Source organism: Schistocerca piceifrons, chromosome 8 (genome assembly GCF_021461385.2).
Source record: "Schistocerca piceifrons isolate TAMUIC-IGC-003096 chromosome 8, iqSchPice1.1, whole genome shotgun sequence".
In the NCBI taxonomy this organism is placed as follows: Eukaryota; Metazoa; Arthropoda; class Insecta; order Orthoptera; family Acrididae; genus Schistocerca; species Schistocerca piceifrons.
The window spans coordinates 290,951,841-290,967,306 of record NC_060145.1 but is presented as its reverse complement, the minus strand read 5'-3'; the positions used below and the strand labels follow the sequence as shown (position 1 = coordinate 290,967,306).

The following is a 15,466-nucleotide window of genomic DNA, read 5'->3' as shown; positions in this document are numbered from 1 at the left end:
TCAAATTTTTATCTAACAATGTATTTTGCTGTATCTGTCCTCTATTCCTAGTTAATCCCTACTAGAACGAAGAACACATTTTCCTATATGACCTTCATTGAACCTAAATGACCTTCGATAGTTCGTCACTTTGTACATACAAAGTCTGCCACTCTTTTCAAAGGTTAGCTCAAAGATTTGTACGTAGAAATTCTCACTGCAAACAAGTCTCTGACACTATAATGCCAGATAATTGTCATTCTTTAGTAACAGCATTGTCATCGTGTGAATATTTAACTATCAGCACAAAAATAAACAGCATCATATAATGTAAATCAGGAACTGGTAGTTTTTTATGGGGGTTTTAATGATGACTGTACAATGTTAAATGTAGCCCATCTTGGCACAAATAGCAGTGTAGTGATAGTTTATTGTTAATAAAGTACACACAAAATTAGTTTCAATCTGTGTCTTCCTTTTCATCAATGTATACCTTGACTTGTCCCACATTCCTGGAGGTTCTCATTCATAATGATGTCTATGAAACATGAACAATGAATGACTCGTGGGACCTTAAACATGAGCAATGCTTCACAATCTCACAGGAGCTGGAAAAAGAAACAAAGAAGTGTGCAATAATTGACAAATGGTAGGACAGATCGAATATAACCTTTATTAACAGAGAACACCAAAAAATGGAGTCAGATGGTTTTGTTCTATTCTTGTTTGTTTGATGGTTCCCCTTCATCTGTATCAGTAACTATTGTATTGCTTCTCTCATCAAGCATGGATGCCTTGTCTCTCTCTTACTTTCTTTCTAATTCTGGAAGAAGAAACCTGAGATTGTTAATTGAGGCTACTTTTCTTGTCTCCCAAAAAGCCATCCCTTACACACTGTGGAACACGGGTCCAGTGCTAATATTTTTATGCTGTTGTCAGTCTGTTCAAATCTCATTTCTTTTGTTAACACAGTTTCTTCTCCATTATATTATAGTATGTAGCTTTTTAAAATAGTGTTTTGTTACATTATGTTCTTTCTATTTCTGTTGTAACTTAAGCAATGGCTTCAATGTTATGGTTCAGTAATGTACTTTAGTGACTGAAATTACAATTCTTACCTTGTCAGTAATCTCGTCATCAGAACGTTTTGGTTTCTTGCTACCAACATCATGCCATGTATCCACAGTAGCTTGAACTTTCACAGTGTCATCTGGCAGAGTTCGTTTACTTGGCAATGGTGATGCAACAGCGGGGGAGTCAGATGACTGTTGGTCCTGTGGTGGTCTTACACGTTGTACAGGGCTGCTACGTACTTTCCGCTCAGGGATTGACTCTGCTTCAGAGGAATCTTCTACTTCTAACTCCTCAGGTACTGTTTAAAAATGATAAGAATTTACTGATACTGATGATTTCAAATAACTAATTCTAACTGCAGTCTACAATCTCATGTTATGGCAAAATATCACTCAATATAGCAACAGAAAGAACTTGTGAAACCAATATATGACCACTATTAATATTCAAGGAATGTAACTTTAATTGCAGTAGATGACTTTTGACCAAATTACACTGTAAACCTCTTTGTTGGCATGAATGGTGAATCATATCCAAGTCCAATATTGTATTTAACTGTGACATGGTGAAGAATTATATACACTCCTGGAAATGGAAAAAAGAACACATTGACACCGGTGTGTCAGACCCACCATACTTGCTCCGGACACTGCGAGAGGGCTGTACAAGCAATGATCACACACACGGCACAGTGGACACACCAGGAACCGCGGTGTTGGCCGTCGAATGGCGCTAGCTGCGCAGCATTTGTGCACCGCCGCCGTCAGTGTCAGCCAGTTTGCCGTGGCATACGGAGCTCCATCGCAGTCTTTAACACTGGTAGCATGCCGCAACAGCGTGGACGTGAACCGTATGTGCAGTTGACGGACTTTGAGCGAGGGCGTATAGTGGGCATGCGGGAGGCCGGGTGGATGTACCGCCGAATTGCTCAACACGTGGGGCGTGAGGTCTCCACAGTACATCGATGTTGTCGCCAGTGGTCGGCGGAAGGTGCACGTGCCCGTCGACCTGGGACTGGACCGCAGCGACGCACGGATGCACGCCAAGACCGTAGGATCCTACGCAGTGCCGTAGGGGACCGCTCCGCCACTTCCCAGCAAATTAGGGACACTGTTGCTCCTGGGGTATCGGCGAGGACCATTCACAACCGTCTCCATGAAGCTGGGCTACGGTCCCGCACACCGCTAGGCCGTCTTCCGCTCAAGCCCCAACATCGTGCAGCCCGCCTCCAGTGGTGTCGCGACAGGCGTGAATGGAGGGACGAATGGAGACGTGTCGTCTTCAGCGATGAGAGTCGCTTCTGCCTTGGTGTCAATGATGGTCGTATGCGTGTTTGGCGCCGTGCAGGTGAGCGCCACAATCAGGACTGCATACGACCGAGGCACACAGGGCCAACACCCGGCATCATGGTGTGGGGAGTGATCTCCTACACTGGTCGTACACCACTGGTGATCATCGAGGGGACACTGAATAGTGCACGGTACATCCAAACCGTCATCGAACCCATCGTTCTACCATTCCTAGACCGGCAAGGGAACTTGCTGTTCCAACAGGACGATGCACGTCCGCATGTATCCCGTGCCACCCAACGTGCTCTAGAAGGTGTAAGTCAACTACCCTGGCCAGCAAGATCTCCGGATCTGTCCCCCATTGAGCATGTTTGGGACTGGATGAAGCGTCGTCTCACGCGGTCTGCACGTCCAGCACGAACGCTGGTCCAACTGAGGCGCCAGGTGGAAATGGCATGGCAAGCCGTTCCACAGGACTACATCCAGCATCTCTATGATCGTCTCCATGGGAGAATAGCAGCCTGCATTGCTGCGAAAGGTGGATATACACTGTACTAGTGCCGACATTGTGCATGCTCTGTTGCCTGTGTCTATGTGCCTGTGGTTCTGTCAGTGTGATCATGTGATGTATCTGACCCCAGGAATGTGTCAATAAAGTTTCCCCTTCCTGGGACAATGAATTCACGGTGTTCTTATTTCAATTTCCAGGAGTGTATTTTATATGAAACATATACAGGGTGCCCCACTAGGAATGGTCATTATTCATGGGTATGTTGGGAACAATCATTCAAAGCAAAAATGTCTAGTAAACATGGGCTCTAAAACGCATACCTTTGCTTTCCATATTCTGGGAGGAGGTAGTGTGGATCAAAACAGGAAAAAAATTTCTAGCAAATGTCGACAGGAGCTCAAAATCTGGCTAGAAGTGAATATTTCAGTAGGAAACTGACACATGACAGACCTAGGGAGTACAAAAGGAGATTCCACTCATGTGTTTTGCAGACTCCTCCCACCAGAATGTGCAGCAATTGGGCCCATGGACCAACAGTGCTAGCTCTGAAAAACAGAAGAGCGCACTATTTTCCTTGTCAGTACAGTCTTTTTTCATGACTTTGTTGCTTTGGTTCCATACGTCTGATTGACATGTATCAGTACAAATTGGAAATCTTCATGACTGATCTCATGCTGTTTTGCACTGGTGCTAACAGCACCATTCAAACAATTATGGAACTGTGAGTGTATGCGTTCCCGGTGTATACAGCTGGCGAAGAGTTCTCGGGCTTCCAGCCGGGTGGCGGTGTCTTCAAACAGCGACGTTTCGACGAGTGACATACTCATCATCTTCTGGCGAAGTGCCGAGACTTTGCGGATGACGGTCCCTTTATACCTGCAGTGTGCCCCCCACCACCTGGCCGCGGGAGGCTGGGTCCAGAGGAGCCGGCGGGCGAGGTGGAGGGGGAAGCGGGTGCGCCGTTCGTGTCTCCGTCAGAGCATTCTGATTGCGTCTTGTGAGCTCGACGGTTCTTGTTGCGTTCCTGGCGTATTGCGGCTAATGCTGGATTCCAGGCCGCGCTCAGTTGATAGCCTTCGTCCCTGTTCACAAGGTTCTCGTGGACCCGTATTTCTATTGATTCTTTAATGACGCTATCCCAATAGCTCCCGGCTCGGCATAGCACCCTGGTGTTTTCGAAGTCAAAGGTGTGGTTTTCTTTGATGCTATGTTCAGCTATAGCAGATTTCTCTATCTGTCCAAGTCGAACATGCCTGATGTGTTCCTCGCACCTTTTTGAGATGCAGCGCTGCGTTTGACCAATGTACTGCACACCACATTCGCAGGCAATGTTGTATATACCAGGTGTGTTTAGTCTGAGCTGCTGGGCTTAGCTAAAGACTCACTCAGACTAAACACACCTGGTATATACAACATTGCCTGCGAATGTGGTGTGCAGTACATTGGTCAAACGCAGCGCTGCATCTCAAAAAGGTGCGAGGAACACATCAGGCATGTTCGACTTGGACAGATAGAGAAATCTGCTATAGCTGAACATAGCATCAAAGAAAACCACACCTTTGACTTCGAAAACACCAGGGTGCTATGCCGAGCCGGGAGCTATTGGGATAGCGTCATTAAAGAATCAATAGAAATACGGGTCCACGAGAACCTTGTGAACAGGGACGAAGGCTATCAACTGAGCGCGGCCTGGAATCCAGCATTAGCCGCAATACGCCAGGAACGCAACAAGAACCGTCGAGCTCACAAGACGCAATCAGAATGCTCTGACGGAGACACGAACGGCGCACCCACTTCCCCCTCCACCTCGCCCGCCGGCTCCTCTGGACCCAGCCTCCCGCGGCCAGGTGGTGGGGGGCACACCGCAGGTATAAAGGGACCGTCATCCGCAAAGTCTCGGCACTTCGCCAGAAGATGATGAGTATGTCACTCGTCGAAACGTCGCTGTTTGAAGACACCGCCACCCGGCTGGAAGCCCGAGAACTCTTCGCCAATTATGGAACTGTAGCTGGTCAGTAAAGAGTTGTCCAATATTAATTAATGAAGCAAAATATAGTTACAAGATTATCCTTCATGTGTGAGTTACCAAAACTCTTACAGGATTTCAATCAGAAACTCCAAGGAAATGATCAGATCATCACAAACATTTGTGATCGAGCTAACAAATATAAACTCGTTTCATTGGAAAAGCAGTTGCAAAATGAAGATTCAATACATTTTCCAACTTTCAACATGAACAAATCTAGTTCAGGTGATATGACATCATAAAAAACATATGTAGAAGGAATCTTGAGCATCAGCAATGAATTTGAATGAAGATTTGCAAATTTTAAAATCTTGGAAAACAATTTATCTTTGTTCTCTTCAATTTATGCAATAAATATAGACTCAATACCAGCAACTAATCAAATGTCAATGGAGGTACCTGAGATCCAGTGAGGTTCAGATTTGAAGACAAAATTTAGTGAAGCTGGAATTGTTCCTTAATTCTATAAATATCTGACTTCCAATACTGAAGATACTCAAAAATTTGTGCATGAAATAATTTCCATGTTTGGCAGTACTTATTGATGGGAGCAGCCATTTTCAGTTATGAAAGAAAATAAATCTCAAGTCAAATTTAAAATTCCTGACATTCATCTTGGCTCAGTTTTAAAGTAATTACTGTAAATAAATTTTCTCCCCAAATAGGGAAGACAGTAGCAGAAAAGAGATGCCATGTGTCAGGAAGAAAACATTAGTGTTATCTTTGTTCTTGTACTTTGTACTACACTTTTCTAAATCAGTTAACATTTCTATGAACACCGTATTTTAAATTCTTGCTTTACCTTGTTTATTTGGTCCAAGTGAGCTTTTGTGATTGCCACCCTTGCACCAAGTGATGTATTTTTGACTGTGCAGTTTGTACACTTAGTTCTAAGGCTTGTACTGCATTTAGAGATTTGAGTCCTGCTTGATATTTGCCAATGTATTGAAAGATTTCATTAGTTCTGCATGTAATCCATGCATCTTTCATACCATGACATTATAAATAGTTAGCATTAAGGTATCTCTTCTTGCTTGAGTGATGGTCTGAATTTCCTGTTCCCACCCTCCTACTCATCCTCTATTTCTTCTTATTGTTATTATGAATCAGATGTCAAAATCAAACACATTAATAACCAATAGCCAGTTAATTCATATTTGAAGTACTGAGTGAATAATTTGTAGCTGGTCTTCTGTGATTATTTTATATCTCATTGACAACTTAAGTAAATTATAACACTCTACAGTCATGTCACTTTCTACATATGCAAATGCTTTAAGAGGTGGGTACTAAACAAAAACTACAAACACATACATTAACTTTACTATTTCACTGTATAAGGAAACAAAAATAAACTATGTAAACTCACAATTGTCAAGTGATATAGTATTCCTAAACTGCTTCCTTCGGCTTATGTTAATTGAAGGTAATTTGATGCGCTTCAGTCCTTCCCCAGAAGGTACTTTATGAGGCTGTACTGCATCTTCTATCTCATTTGCAGGTGTTGCTACTGCACTGAGTGATATGGGATTCAGACGTCGAGCATTTGGTGGGATCTTACTTCCAGGTTCCAATTCTTGGAACTGTAGATAACCTAAACTGTAAAAATGTATAGCACACTCACATTACTTTACATTAAAAATTCTATTAATTTTTAATTTTTTTGGTAATACAAAATTCACACTAGAATATCAATATACTTTTATCATCACCTGAATGAACTGGGTGGTCTCTGAGCACTGTTCAATGGAGAGGAACCATACAGAGTTCGTTGCCTCTCCCGTGGTGTAAATGGCCTTTTGGTGTCAATTGGTCTCACAGAACTCACTCCTGGGCCACCAGCACTGTTCAGAACATCTCCAGTATTCTTCAGTACAGCTGCACGTGCTTCATTAATAATTTCTGCACTTGTCTTCTTGCAATGCAGTGGTGGTGCATAAAAAGGGACAGTCATTTTAGGTGAACCATTCATTCCGTGTACAATGCGGTGTGGTGACTGGGTGCTCAGCTCCATTGTTGCTGTGGCAGTCTCAACACTGCAAACAATTGTTTCTAAATATGATACAGGATATATCAGAAAATTTACTAACACATATTAAATTTTTTTGATTACATCAAACCACTGCAATACATAAATAAAATGTTTCAAAACAGAAATAAGAAAGGATTTTATTTTAGTATTACATCTTCTTTGGCTGATGATGATGATGAGTATCAAATCTAGTTGCAAAATATGACTCTGATAAAAACTAGTGGGAGAGCTCTTAATAGAATCTTAATCAGGAACATGGGAATCTGACAGAGTAGATCCCACTGTCCAATCCAGACTTTTACACAACACTGCTTTGGTATCCATAGAATAATAAGCTTCCTGGATCATTTTGTGGAGACAAGTTTGGGTGAACTGCTAACCAATTCCCAATGCAAATAGCATGGCAAGACAAAGTCTGTTACACTCTGAACTAAAAGCATCACACTTGTCACATCAGGACTGTTAGGTAACATTACTGACTGTAGACATGAGGTGTATGCTGACATGTGATTGGCATATGAATTTACTGTTTTGATCTCAAGGTCTGAGATTTAGGTGCAATCCAACCTAGCCAAGACTGCTGGCAACATAGGTCGGCCAGGTTTAGTTCCTTAGTACTGTTCATATGTTTTGTTAAATGTTTTGTAGGCTAGTATATCATGGGTCTGGAGACCTGAATGATACAATAAAGTTTGTGAGATGTCAGTTAAGGAACTGAATTGTTGTTCAAGAAAAACACCGAGTGGTGATGTACAGCCAGCATGGCTGGTTTCATGATTTGATGTATGTTTGGGCTGCAACCCAAGAGTGTCCAGTTTGATTGGTGAACTATACAGGGTGCTTCAAAAAGCAATAACAGATTTAAATTATTTATTATTAGAGACAAACTATGAAAGATAGTAACACAATGCGCATTTCACTGGATAGAGTAAGGCTCAAAGTTTTATGTTTTGCACAGGCACTACATCATACAGTCAACATAAGCACCATGCAATGCTTGAGAAATATCATTCCACATACAAATCAATAGGTTCCTGTTTATTGAACTGATAACTTCAATAATTCAATTTCTCAGCTTTTAAAGAGTAGCTGCTATAGGTGGTACAAAGACTCTGTGTTTTGTGCACCCTCCCCCCCACCCCACAGAAAAAATTGTATGGTGTGAAGTCTGGTGACCTGGGAGGTCAAAGGCAATGAACACAGCAAAATTCATACTATCAGTTACAGTCACTGGGACACAACTGGTGCAGTAACTGCAATTTGTAAGGCTTCATGCACAGGCCTCATTTCAGAACATGCCACACTGTTGTTTGAGAATCATGAAGTTCTTGGTCTACCTACCTTGTGGACTTTCAAGAGCTATGTGTGAACACATCTTGGATACGCTCAACATTTTCATCATGTGTGCATGGTTGATGAGTGTTCTTCCCTTTACTTATGCAATCAACTTCTAAGAATTCTGTATGCCAGTCATAAATCCGCTTGTGCAGAGGTGGTTTCTTGCTGAATCGGGAGTGGATTGCACGCTGCACTTGAACAATGAATTGACTGTACGCAAATTCCAACAGACAGAATGATTTCTCTTGTAGTATAGTCACCATGTTGCTACAAATGAATAACAGCGCAGATGTGACAAATTTTGATCCTTTCTTTGTCAAGTGACATGTGCGATGTGTTTCTATCTTTTATAGTGTGCCTGTGTTAAACAATTGCGATCTGTTCTTGCTTTCTGAATCACCTGGTATAATCATTCAAAAGTGGCTTCACAGCTGGCTCTGTGCTAGAAATGCTACCAAAATAAAAGGAGCCCACACAATAGCAGTGAGACAAATTATAATTCAGGTAATGTACAGTATTTAGTGGTCCTAAACCACTTTCTGATAGCAAGTGATCATAGATTCATAACAAAATGAGTGTACATAGTTAGAATGACTCATCAGACATGGTGACAGAAATTAGGAGAATTTTAAATAAATTCTGGAGACTGTAAAGGGCCAACCTCCTCTACAACTGCTTTTACTCATCAGAAGTAGTCAATGCCAGAAGTAATTTTCGAATTTTGGACAGGTCAGTATTATCTCAACAGTTTATCTGAGGAATTTCATAAAATTATAAACATAATGTGTTGTATTTCAAGCTAAAAATTAAGAAACTGAATTACTTTACTTTCGTTGTTACAATCAATATGTACAATCTGTACTTAAAATTTCTAGATTCATTTATAAATTAAGAGAAATTCAGTTGTCAGGGAAGTTTGTGGACCCTTTGGAATACTGTTATTACAGCTGAGTGAGGAGGTAGTAGTGGGCATGCCTTTGATGTGATCGGACATGTTTTTGTATTTTGGAAGAACAATGTAATTATGGATTTGCTAATATGAAAATTCAAAAGACAGTGTGATATAGTACAATGTGACGCAAATAAACATTAAAAAAAATCTGCACAGGCATTCTTCAAATTTATTTACTTCAATTGGAACTTGAGAACCTAAACAGTAAAAATTTCAGCTGCTAGATTCAGACCCCTAGACATGAATAACGGGAGCCAACTATGAGAGAAAAGATAAGAAAAAAGTTTATTGTAAATATTACTCCTCTCAAAATTTCTGGAATGACTTTACCATCAATGACAGTAGCAACAACGAAGGGAGGAGGGGTGGGTTACAAGTGGTGGTTTCGCCCAGGATCAGTTGCGTAATAATGAAGTTTTTTCTGTTGCAGAAAGGAAAGTGCCTTATTGCATTTACAATTTATGAATTTCCAATGACACAAAGAAAGAAGACCAAGGGCTGCCCAACAAAGCAAATCATATCAACAGTGACGATGTACTACCAACAATGACAGACCGGATCAAGTGAAAGAAGACTTTAAAACTACAACCATGGGCATCAGAAAGGAAAGATAAGTACAAACTATTTGTGAAGTTAATTTGTTTAAGGACTTATGTGTTTGTTAACAAAATGAATAGGGATGAGGGTAGGAGTGAACTAGAAGTGAAAGCTGTAAGATACAGCCAGGACATGTCTGAGCCACGTGAAATCATAGTCAGTAAACAAACAGTAAAGACTGAGATTTTGTAGTTAATTTTGGCAAAACTAGAGCAAATGAAGACAGATAACAATAGCAAATTTAGTGCAGTAATTGACCAGTTAACTGAAATAAGAACTGAAACAAATAGTAAAATAGACAAAGTTCAAGATCAGATAGGTTGACTCAGTAATCAAGTTTCAGAGTTAAAAAATGGGTAGTCAGAGAGGTTAAAAAGTGTGAATGAAAAAGTTGATGTTTTAGAAAATAAATTCATTGTTTTGGAAAATGACCTAGTAGTTAAGTTAGCAGGACAATCAAAGAATGTTGATGACATCAGAGTTGAGCAGAAGGATATAGCAGAAAAAATGGAACAAAATATCGCCAGATTAAACCAAAAAATTTTAAATGTTGAATACAATATGCAAACTAATGTAACTGTTTTAGATCAAAAAATTTCAGCAGTTTAGGAAACTTGCATTCACAAAAATCTGTGTGCAAACAATGGTATTGCATTGTCCAACACTCCTATCAAAAGTTTTCCAACAGACAATTTACATTCTGTGGATTTTCTGCACCACCGTAGAGGCAGTTTTGCATCAGACATGAATGACAATCAAAAAATTAAATTTGTTAAAAGATGTCTTGAAGACGAAGCTCTATCATGGGTAAATTTAACTTTAAGTCAGTGAGGAACATATCAAAGTTTCAAGAAAAGTTTTGTAAATAAATTTTAGCTGGAAGCTGAACAGGGGAGAATCAAAAGTGTATTTTTGAATGATCCTAATTATGGGAACTGGGATGGTACTTTGAAAGAGTTTTGTTAGAACCAACTTACACATCTTGACAAACTAATTGATGAAATGACCTTGACTGATGCACTTAAAAGGAGATTACCACAAAGGTTGCAGTGAGATTTAGTACATGAACCTGGCAATTGTCTCGAACAATTTTTACAATATGTTGACAGGCTATATGGGGCCACAGAAAGAAGTATGTACCATAGTATTTGGAATGACAGAAATCAAAATCAGAGTAATTACAGAAACAGAAGTAATGGTGATGTCTGTCATGATCAAACTGTCAATAGAGAGAGAAATTTTGAGCATCATGAGGATAGGAATAACGGGGATAACCATGGGCATCTTAATAGAGGAAACAATCATAGAAGTAACTAGTCGGGAAATAGCTGTTCACCTCAATGAAGGTCCACAGTTCTGGGGCGAGGAAACACAACAAGCATAAGAACCTGTAATGAATCATCCCCCTGTAACATTACCTTTTTTTTTTATAGACACAACAGATACCACGTATTCTATCGATTGTTGCATATGTTAAAATTATCTCAGCTGTTTCACTAAAAGAATTCATATGATTTTTTATAAGATGTACTATATTTCAGGCTAAAATGTGTAAAAAAGAAATTAATGTGTTACAATTTATATGCACTGACAGTTAAAATTACTCTTCTTTTAAGAATAATTGAAATTATGAAATTTCTGGAATACTTAAAATTCATATTATTAATTGCACAATCTAATGCTAATTATTAAATTCATTTCTGGATTAATTTATGATATAATGATATATCTTAGCGATGATTCATCTTTCATTTTGTAAACTCTTTGGACTAATGTGAGTACTGCAGAATGTAAGGAGTGGTGGTCATGTCTCTGATCGAAATGCACTTATTTTGCTAAACTTGTCAACAACAATGTAATCATTGTTTTTTTTTTTTGGATATAGGACATTGTTAAGTCAGTGTGATTTAGAAGAATGGGATCAAATAAAAAGATATTCATAGCAACAGGCAACTCTTCAACAGTTATTTTGTTATCACGAACTTAAGCAATCGAAATTTTCAGCTGCAAGAAACTACTCCTTGACAAGACTTTGAGCCATCGACAACAATGATAATGAAGATAAGTAAAAAGTTCTTCTTTTGTAATCTGACTCCTCTTGAAGTTTTCAAGATCTGTGCAGGGGTTGTGTCTTTAATGGTGATGTATGGGAGGGTCAGATTACAAGTGGTGGCATCGTCCAGGATCTGTTGACTGATAATGAAATTTGTCTGTTGCAGAAGAAAAAACAGTGATTTATTTCCAGCTTTTATATACAGGGAAACTCCAATCAACTGAAGAAAGAAGTCCAGAGGACTGCCCAACAAAGTTGTTTCAACAGTGACGAGACTTTCATATGATGTCAACAATGATGGACCAGATGAATTGAGAGGGGAGTTGACAACTACAACGAAGGACATCAGAAAAGAGAAGTACAAACCATTTGTGAAATTAGTCTTTCTTGGTGGACTCATGTGATTGCTAGCAAAATGAATAGAGACGAGGGTAGTGGTGATGAAGTGAAAGCTGTAGGATGCAGCCTAGATATGTCTGAACCAAGTGAAAGTGTAGAAACCAAAGAAACAGTGAAAACCGATATTATGCAGTTGATTTTGGCAAAATTGGGTGCAGTTAATGATCAGTTAATAGAAATAAATACAGACAACAATACAGTAGCAAATTTAGTGCCGTTAATGATCAGTTAACAGAAATAAAAACAGATAACAATAGCAAATTTAGTGCAGTCAATGATCAGTTAACAGAAATAAAAACAGAACAGTCTGAAAACAAACATAAAATGGACAGGGTACAATACCAAATAGACGAACTTAGTAACCAGGTTTTGGAACTAAAAAATGGGTTGTCAGAGGTATTAAAAAGCGTGAATGAACAAAGTTCATGTAGTAGAAAATAAATTTATTGATTTGGAAAATGAGTTCATGGCCTAATCTGAACAACAAGCGACGAATGTTGATGACATTAGAGTTAAGCAGAAAGCCATAGCAGAAAGAATGGAACAAAACTTTAGTAGTTTAGATCAAAAAAATTTATATGTTGAAAACAGTATGCTAACTAATGTAAATGTTTCAGATCAAATAATTTTAGTAGTTCAGAAAAATTGTATTCACAGAAATCTTTATTCAAACAACGGTACTGTGTGGTCCAACATTCCAATCAAACGTTTCCCCTCAGACAATTTACATCCAGTGGATTTTCTACACTGCTGTAGACATAGTTCTGTGTCAGGCATGAGAGATGACCAAAAAATTAAATTTGTTAAAAGATGTATTGAAGGTGAAGCTCTGTTGTGGGTTCATCTAAATTTAAGTCAGTGGGAAAGATACAAATGTTTAGAGAAAAGGTTTTTAAATAAATTTTGGTCAGATGCTGAACAAGGGAGAATTAAAAGTGAATTTCTGAATAGTCCAAATTATAGGAATATGAACAGTAGGTACACTGAAAGAGTTTTGTAAGAATCAACTTAAGAAATTAGAACACCTTAACAGACCATTTGATGAAATGAATTTGATTGAGGCACTCAAATGGAGATTACCAGAAAGGTTACAGTGGGATTTAGTACACAGACCTAACAATTGTCTAGAACAATATTTATGATATGTAGACTGGCTGGATAGGGTAGTAGAAAGAAACATGTACCATAATGATCTAATGATAGAGATGAAATTGGTAACAACTACAGAAACAGAGATTGTGGTAACTTTAATCAGGGTCAGCATGGTAACAGAGAGAAAAATTTGAACCTCAGCAGAACAGGAATAATGGGGATACCCATGGACAATATAATAGGAGAAACAATCAGAGGCAACTATTTGGAAAATGGTGGTCTGCCTCAATGAAGGTCCAGAATTTTGGAGCGATAAAATACAACAAGCACAGGACCCCCAATTTACATGTACATTTAGACAATAATAACAGCATTAATAACGTAGCACAGGTATATGAAATTGAACAGAAGGAACATTAGATTTCTCATTTATGTTTTGTTCAAAACTTTTGGAAGACAATTTTTAATGATATTAATGTAGATACTAATCACAAACTAGAATGCCAGAGTAATGAGAATTTTGATGTACTTGGTAGAGCACTTGCCTGCGAAAGGCAAAGGTCCCGAGTTCGAGTCTCGGTCAGGCACAAAGTTTTAATCTGCCAGGAAGTTTCATGTCAGAGCACACTCCGCTGCAGAGTGAAAATCTCATTCTGGAATTTTGATGTAGTATGTACTAATGATTTCTTCTCTTGGTCAGAAAATAGTGTTATTGATATATGTAAAACAAGTGATGACTGTATTGGATCTGAATTAGGTGGTATTTTTTATGTAGATGTGAATGAGAGCTGTGAAATGACTGAAGTTGGTAAGTCTGAAACTGATAGCTTATTTCAAATGAATGTTGGTGAGGTGTGTGACTTTGACGGTGATGAGAATTGTGTTGTTAATGATGTTATTGATGAAGTAGTTTTGTAAGAATATGATGATGGTGATGATGAGTATCAGGCTTTTGTGGAATTTAAGAATAATGAAGTTTCAGAGTTATTTGTGAATACAAGCAAGGTAAGTGATGTTTTTGATTGTGTAAGTGGAAGTCATAGAATACCAGTTCAGTCAAAGCACTTTTTCATTAATTTCATGCAGAGTAATGATCCCAACAGTAGAGGTGGGTTATCTAGCTTAGAGAATAATGGTGAAAATTTTTTGAAATTTGTTTGGGAGCATATTAATGGTAACACAGATAAATTTGCATTCTGGAATAAGTTAGCTGTGGTTACTCAAAATTTGTATCCAAATTCATGGAATGAAGTGAAAGAGGTTCTAAGTAGGAAATGTAGCTTTGACAGTAATGTAAAAACTGGTAAGCAAAGCAAGTATGTAAGATGCCAAGTATTGTTAAAATTTAGAATAGAGGACAAGGTATTTGAACATGGATGCATAATGACACCTAGCCTAGAAGAAAATATTCACTATGTCTGTAGATTTTAAAGATTATATAATTGTGTTTTGTTTTCCATGCATGTAGTACATAAGATCATGCAGTTTTAAAGTTCTATTTTACCTACTGACTGCGGGAGATGATGAAACAACAGGGGGATAGGAGAAAGCAGAAATGTGATGATAAAGGTAGATTTTCTAAGTTGGAAGTAGGAAATCTTGTGTTGGTGAAAGCCAAAGAGAAATCTAAAGCATTGATAGACATGATCCATAAGTATGTAATTTTTGTTTGTTTGTTCTTTTTTCCATTGGCATGAATGTAGTATGTAAGATGATGTAGTTTTTGCAGTTTTATTTTATCCATTGACTGTGTTTAAATCTATCTGTAGATTCATAAGACTGTATAACTGTATTTTGCTGTCTGGAATTTAGTATGTGAGTTGATGTGATTTTTAAAGTTTAGTCCTATCTATTGACTGAGTAATATCAATGATACTCTATATAGTTGTGTTCTGTAATACGAGGGTCACTCCAAAAGAAATGCACACTCTTTTTGTAAAAATACAGTTTTCATTCTGCATGTGTGAAAGTTTTACAGTGTGTAGATACATCCTTCCTGCTTGTTTTCAAACTTAGTTCAACCTGTTCCCGTGAGTGGCACTGTCACAGCATGTCTTCAAGATGGCTGCTACACTTGACATTCGTCAGAAGCAAGTGCTGTCATAGAATTCCTGTGCTGTGAAA

The 15,466-nt window shown here is 38.7% G+C and overlaps 1 protein-coding gene across 1 annotated transcript in view; it reads right to left on the bottom strand.

Moving 5' to 3' along the window:
• The window catches only part of LOC124711611 (armadillo repeat-containing protein 2), a 184,276-nt gene that overhangs the window by 155,660 nt on the left and 13,150 nt on the right, over positions 1 to 15,466 (bottom strand). Inside the window, exons 2-4 of the mRNA XM_047241775.1 lie at positions 6,592 to 6,915; positions 6,249 to 6,478; positions 1,098 to 1,351 (exon numbers count right to left, since the gene is read on the bottom strand). Coding sequence (XP_047097731.1) covers positions 1,098 to 1,351; positions 6,249 to 6,478; positions 6,592 to 6,893 — 786 coding nt within the window. The 5' untranslated portion in view covers positions 6,894 to 6,915. The remainder of the gene's footprint in view (positions 1 to 1,097; positions 1,352 to 6,248; positions 6,479 to 6,591; positions 6,916 to 15,466) is intronic.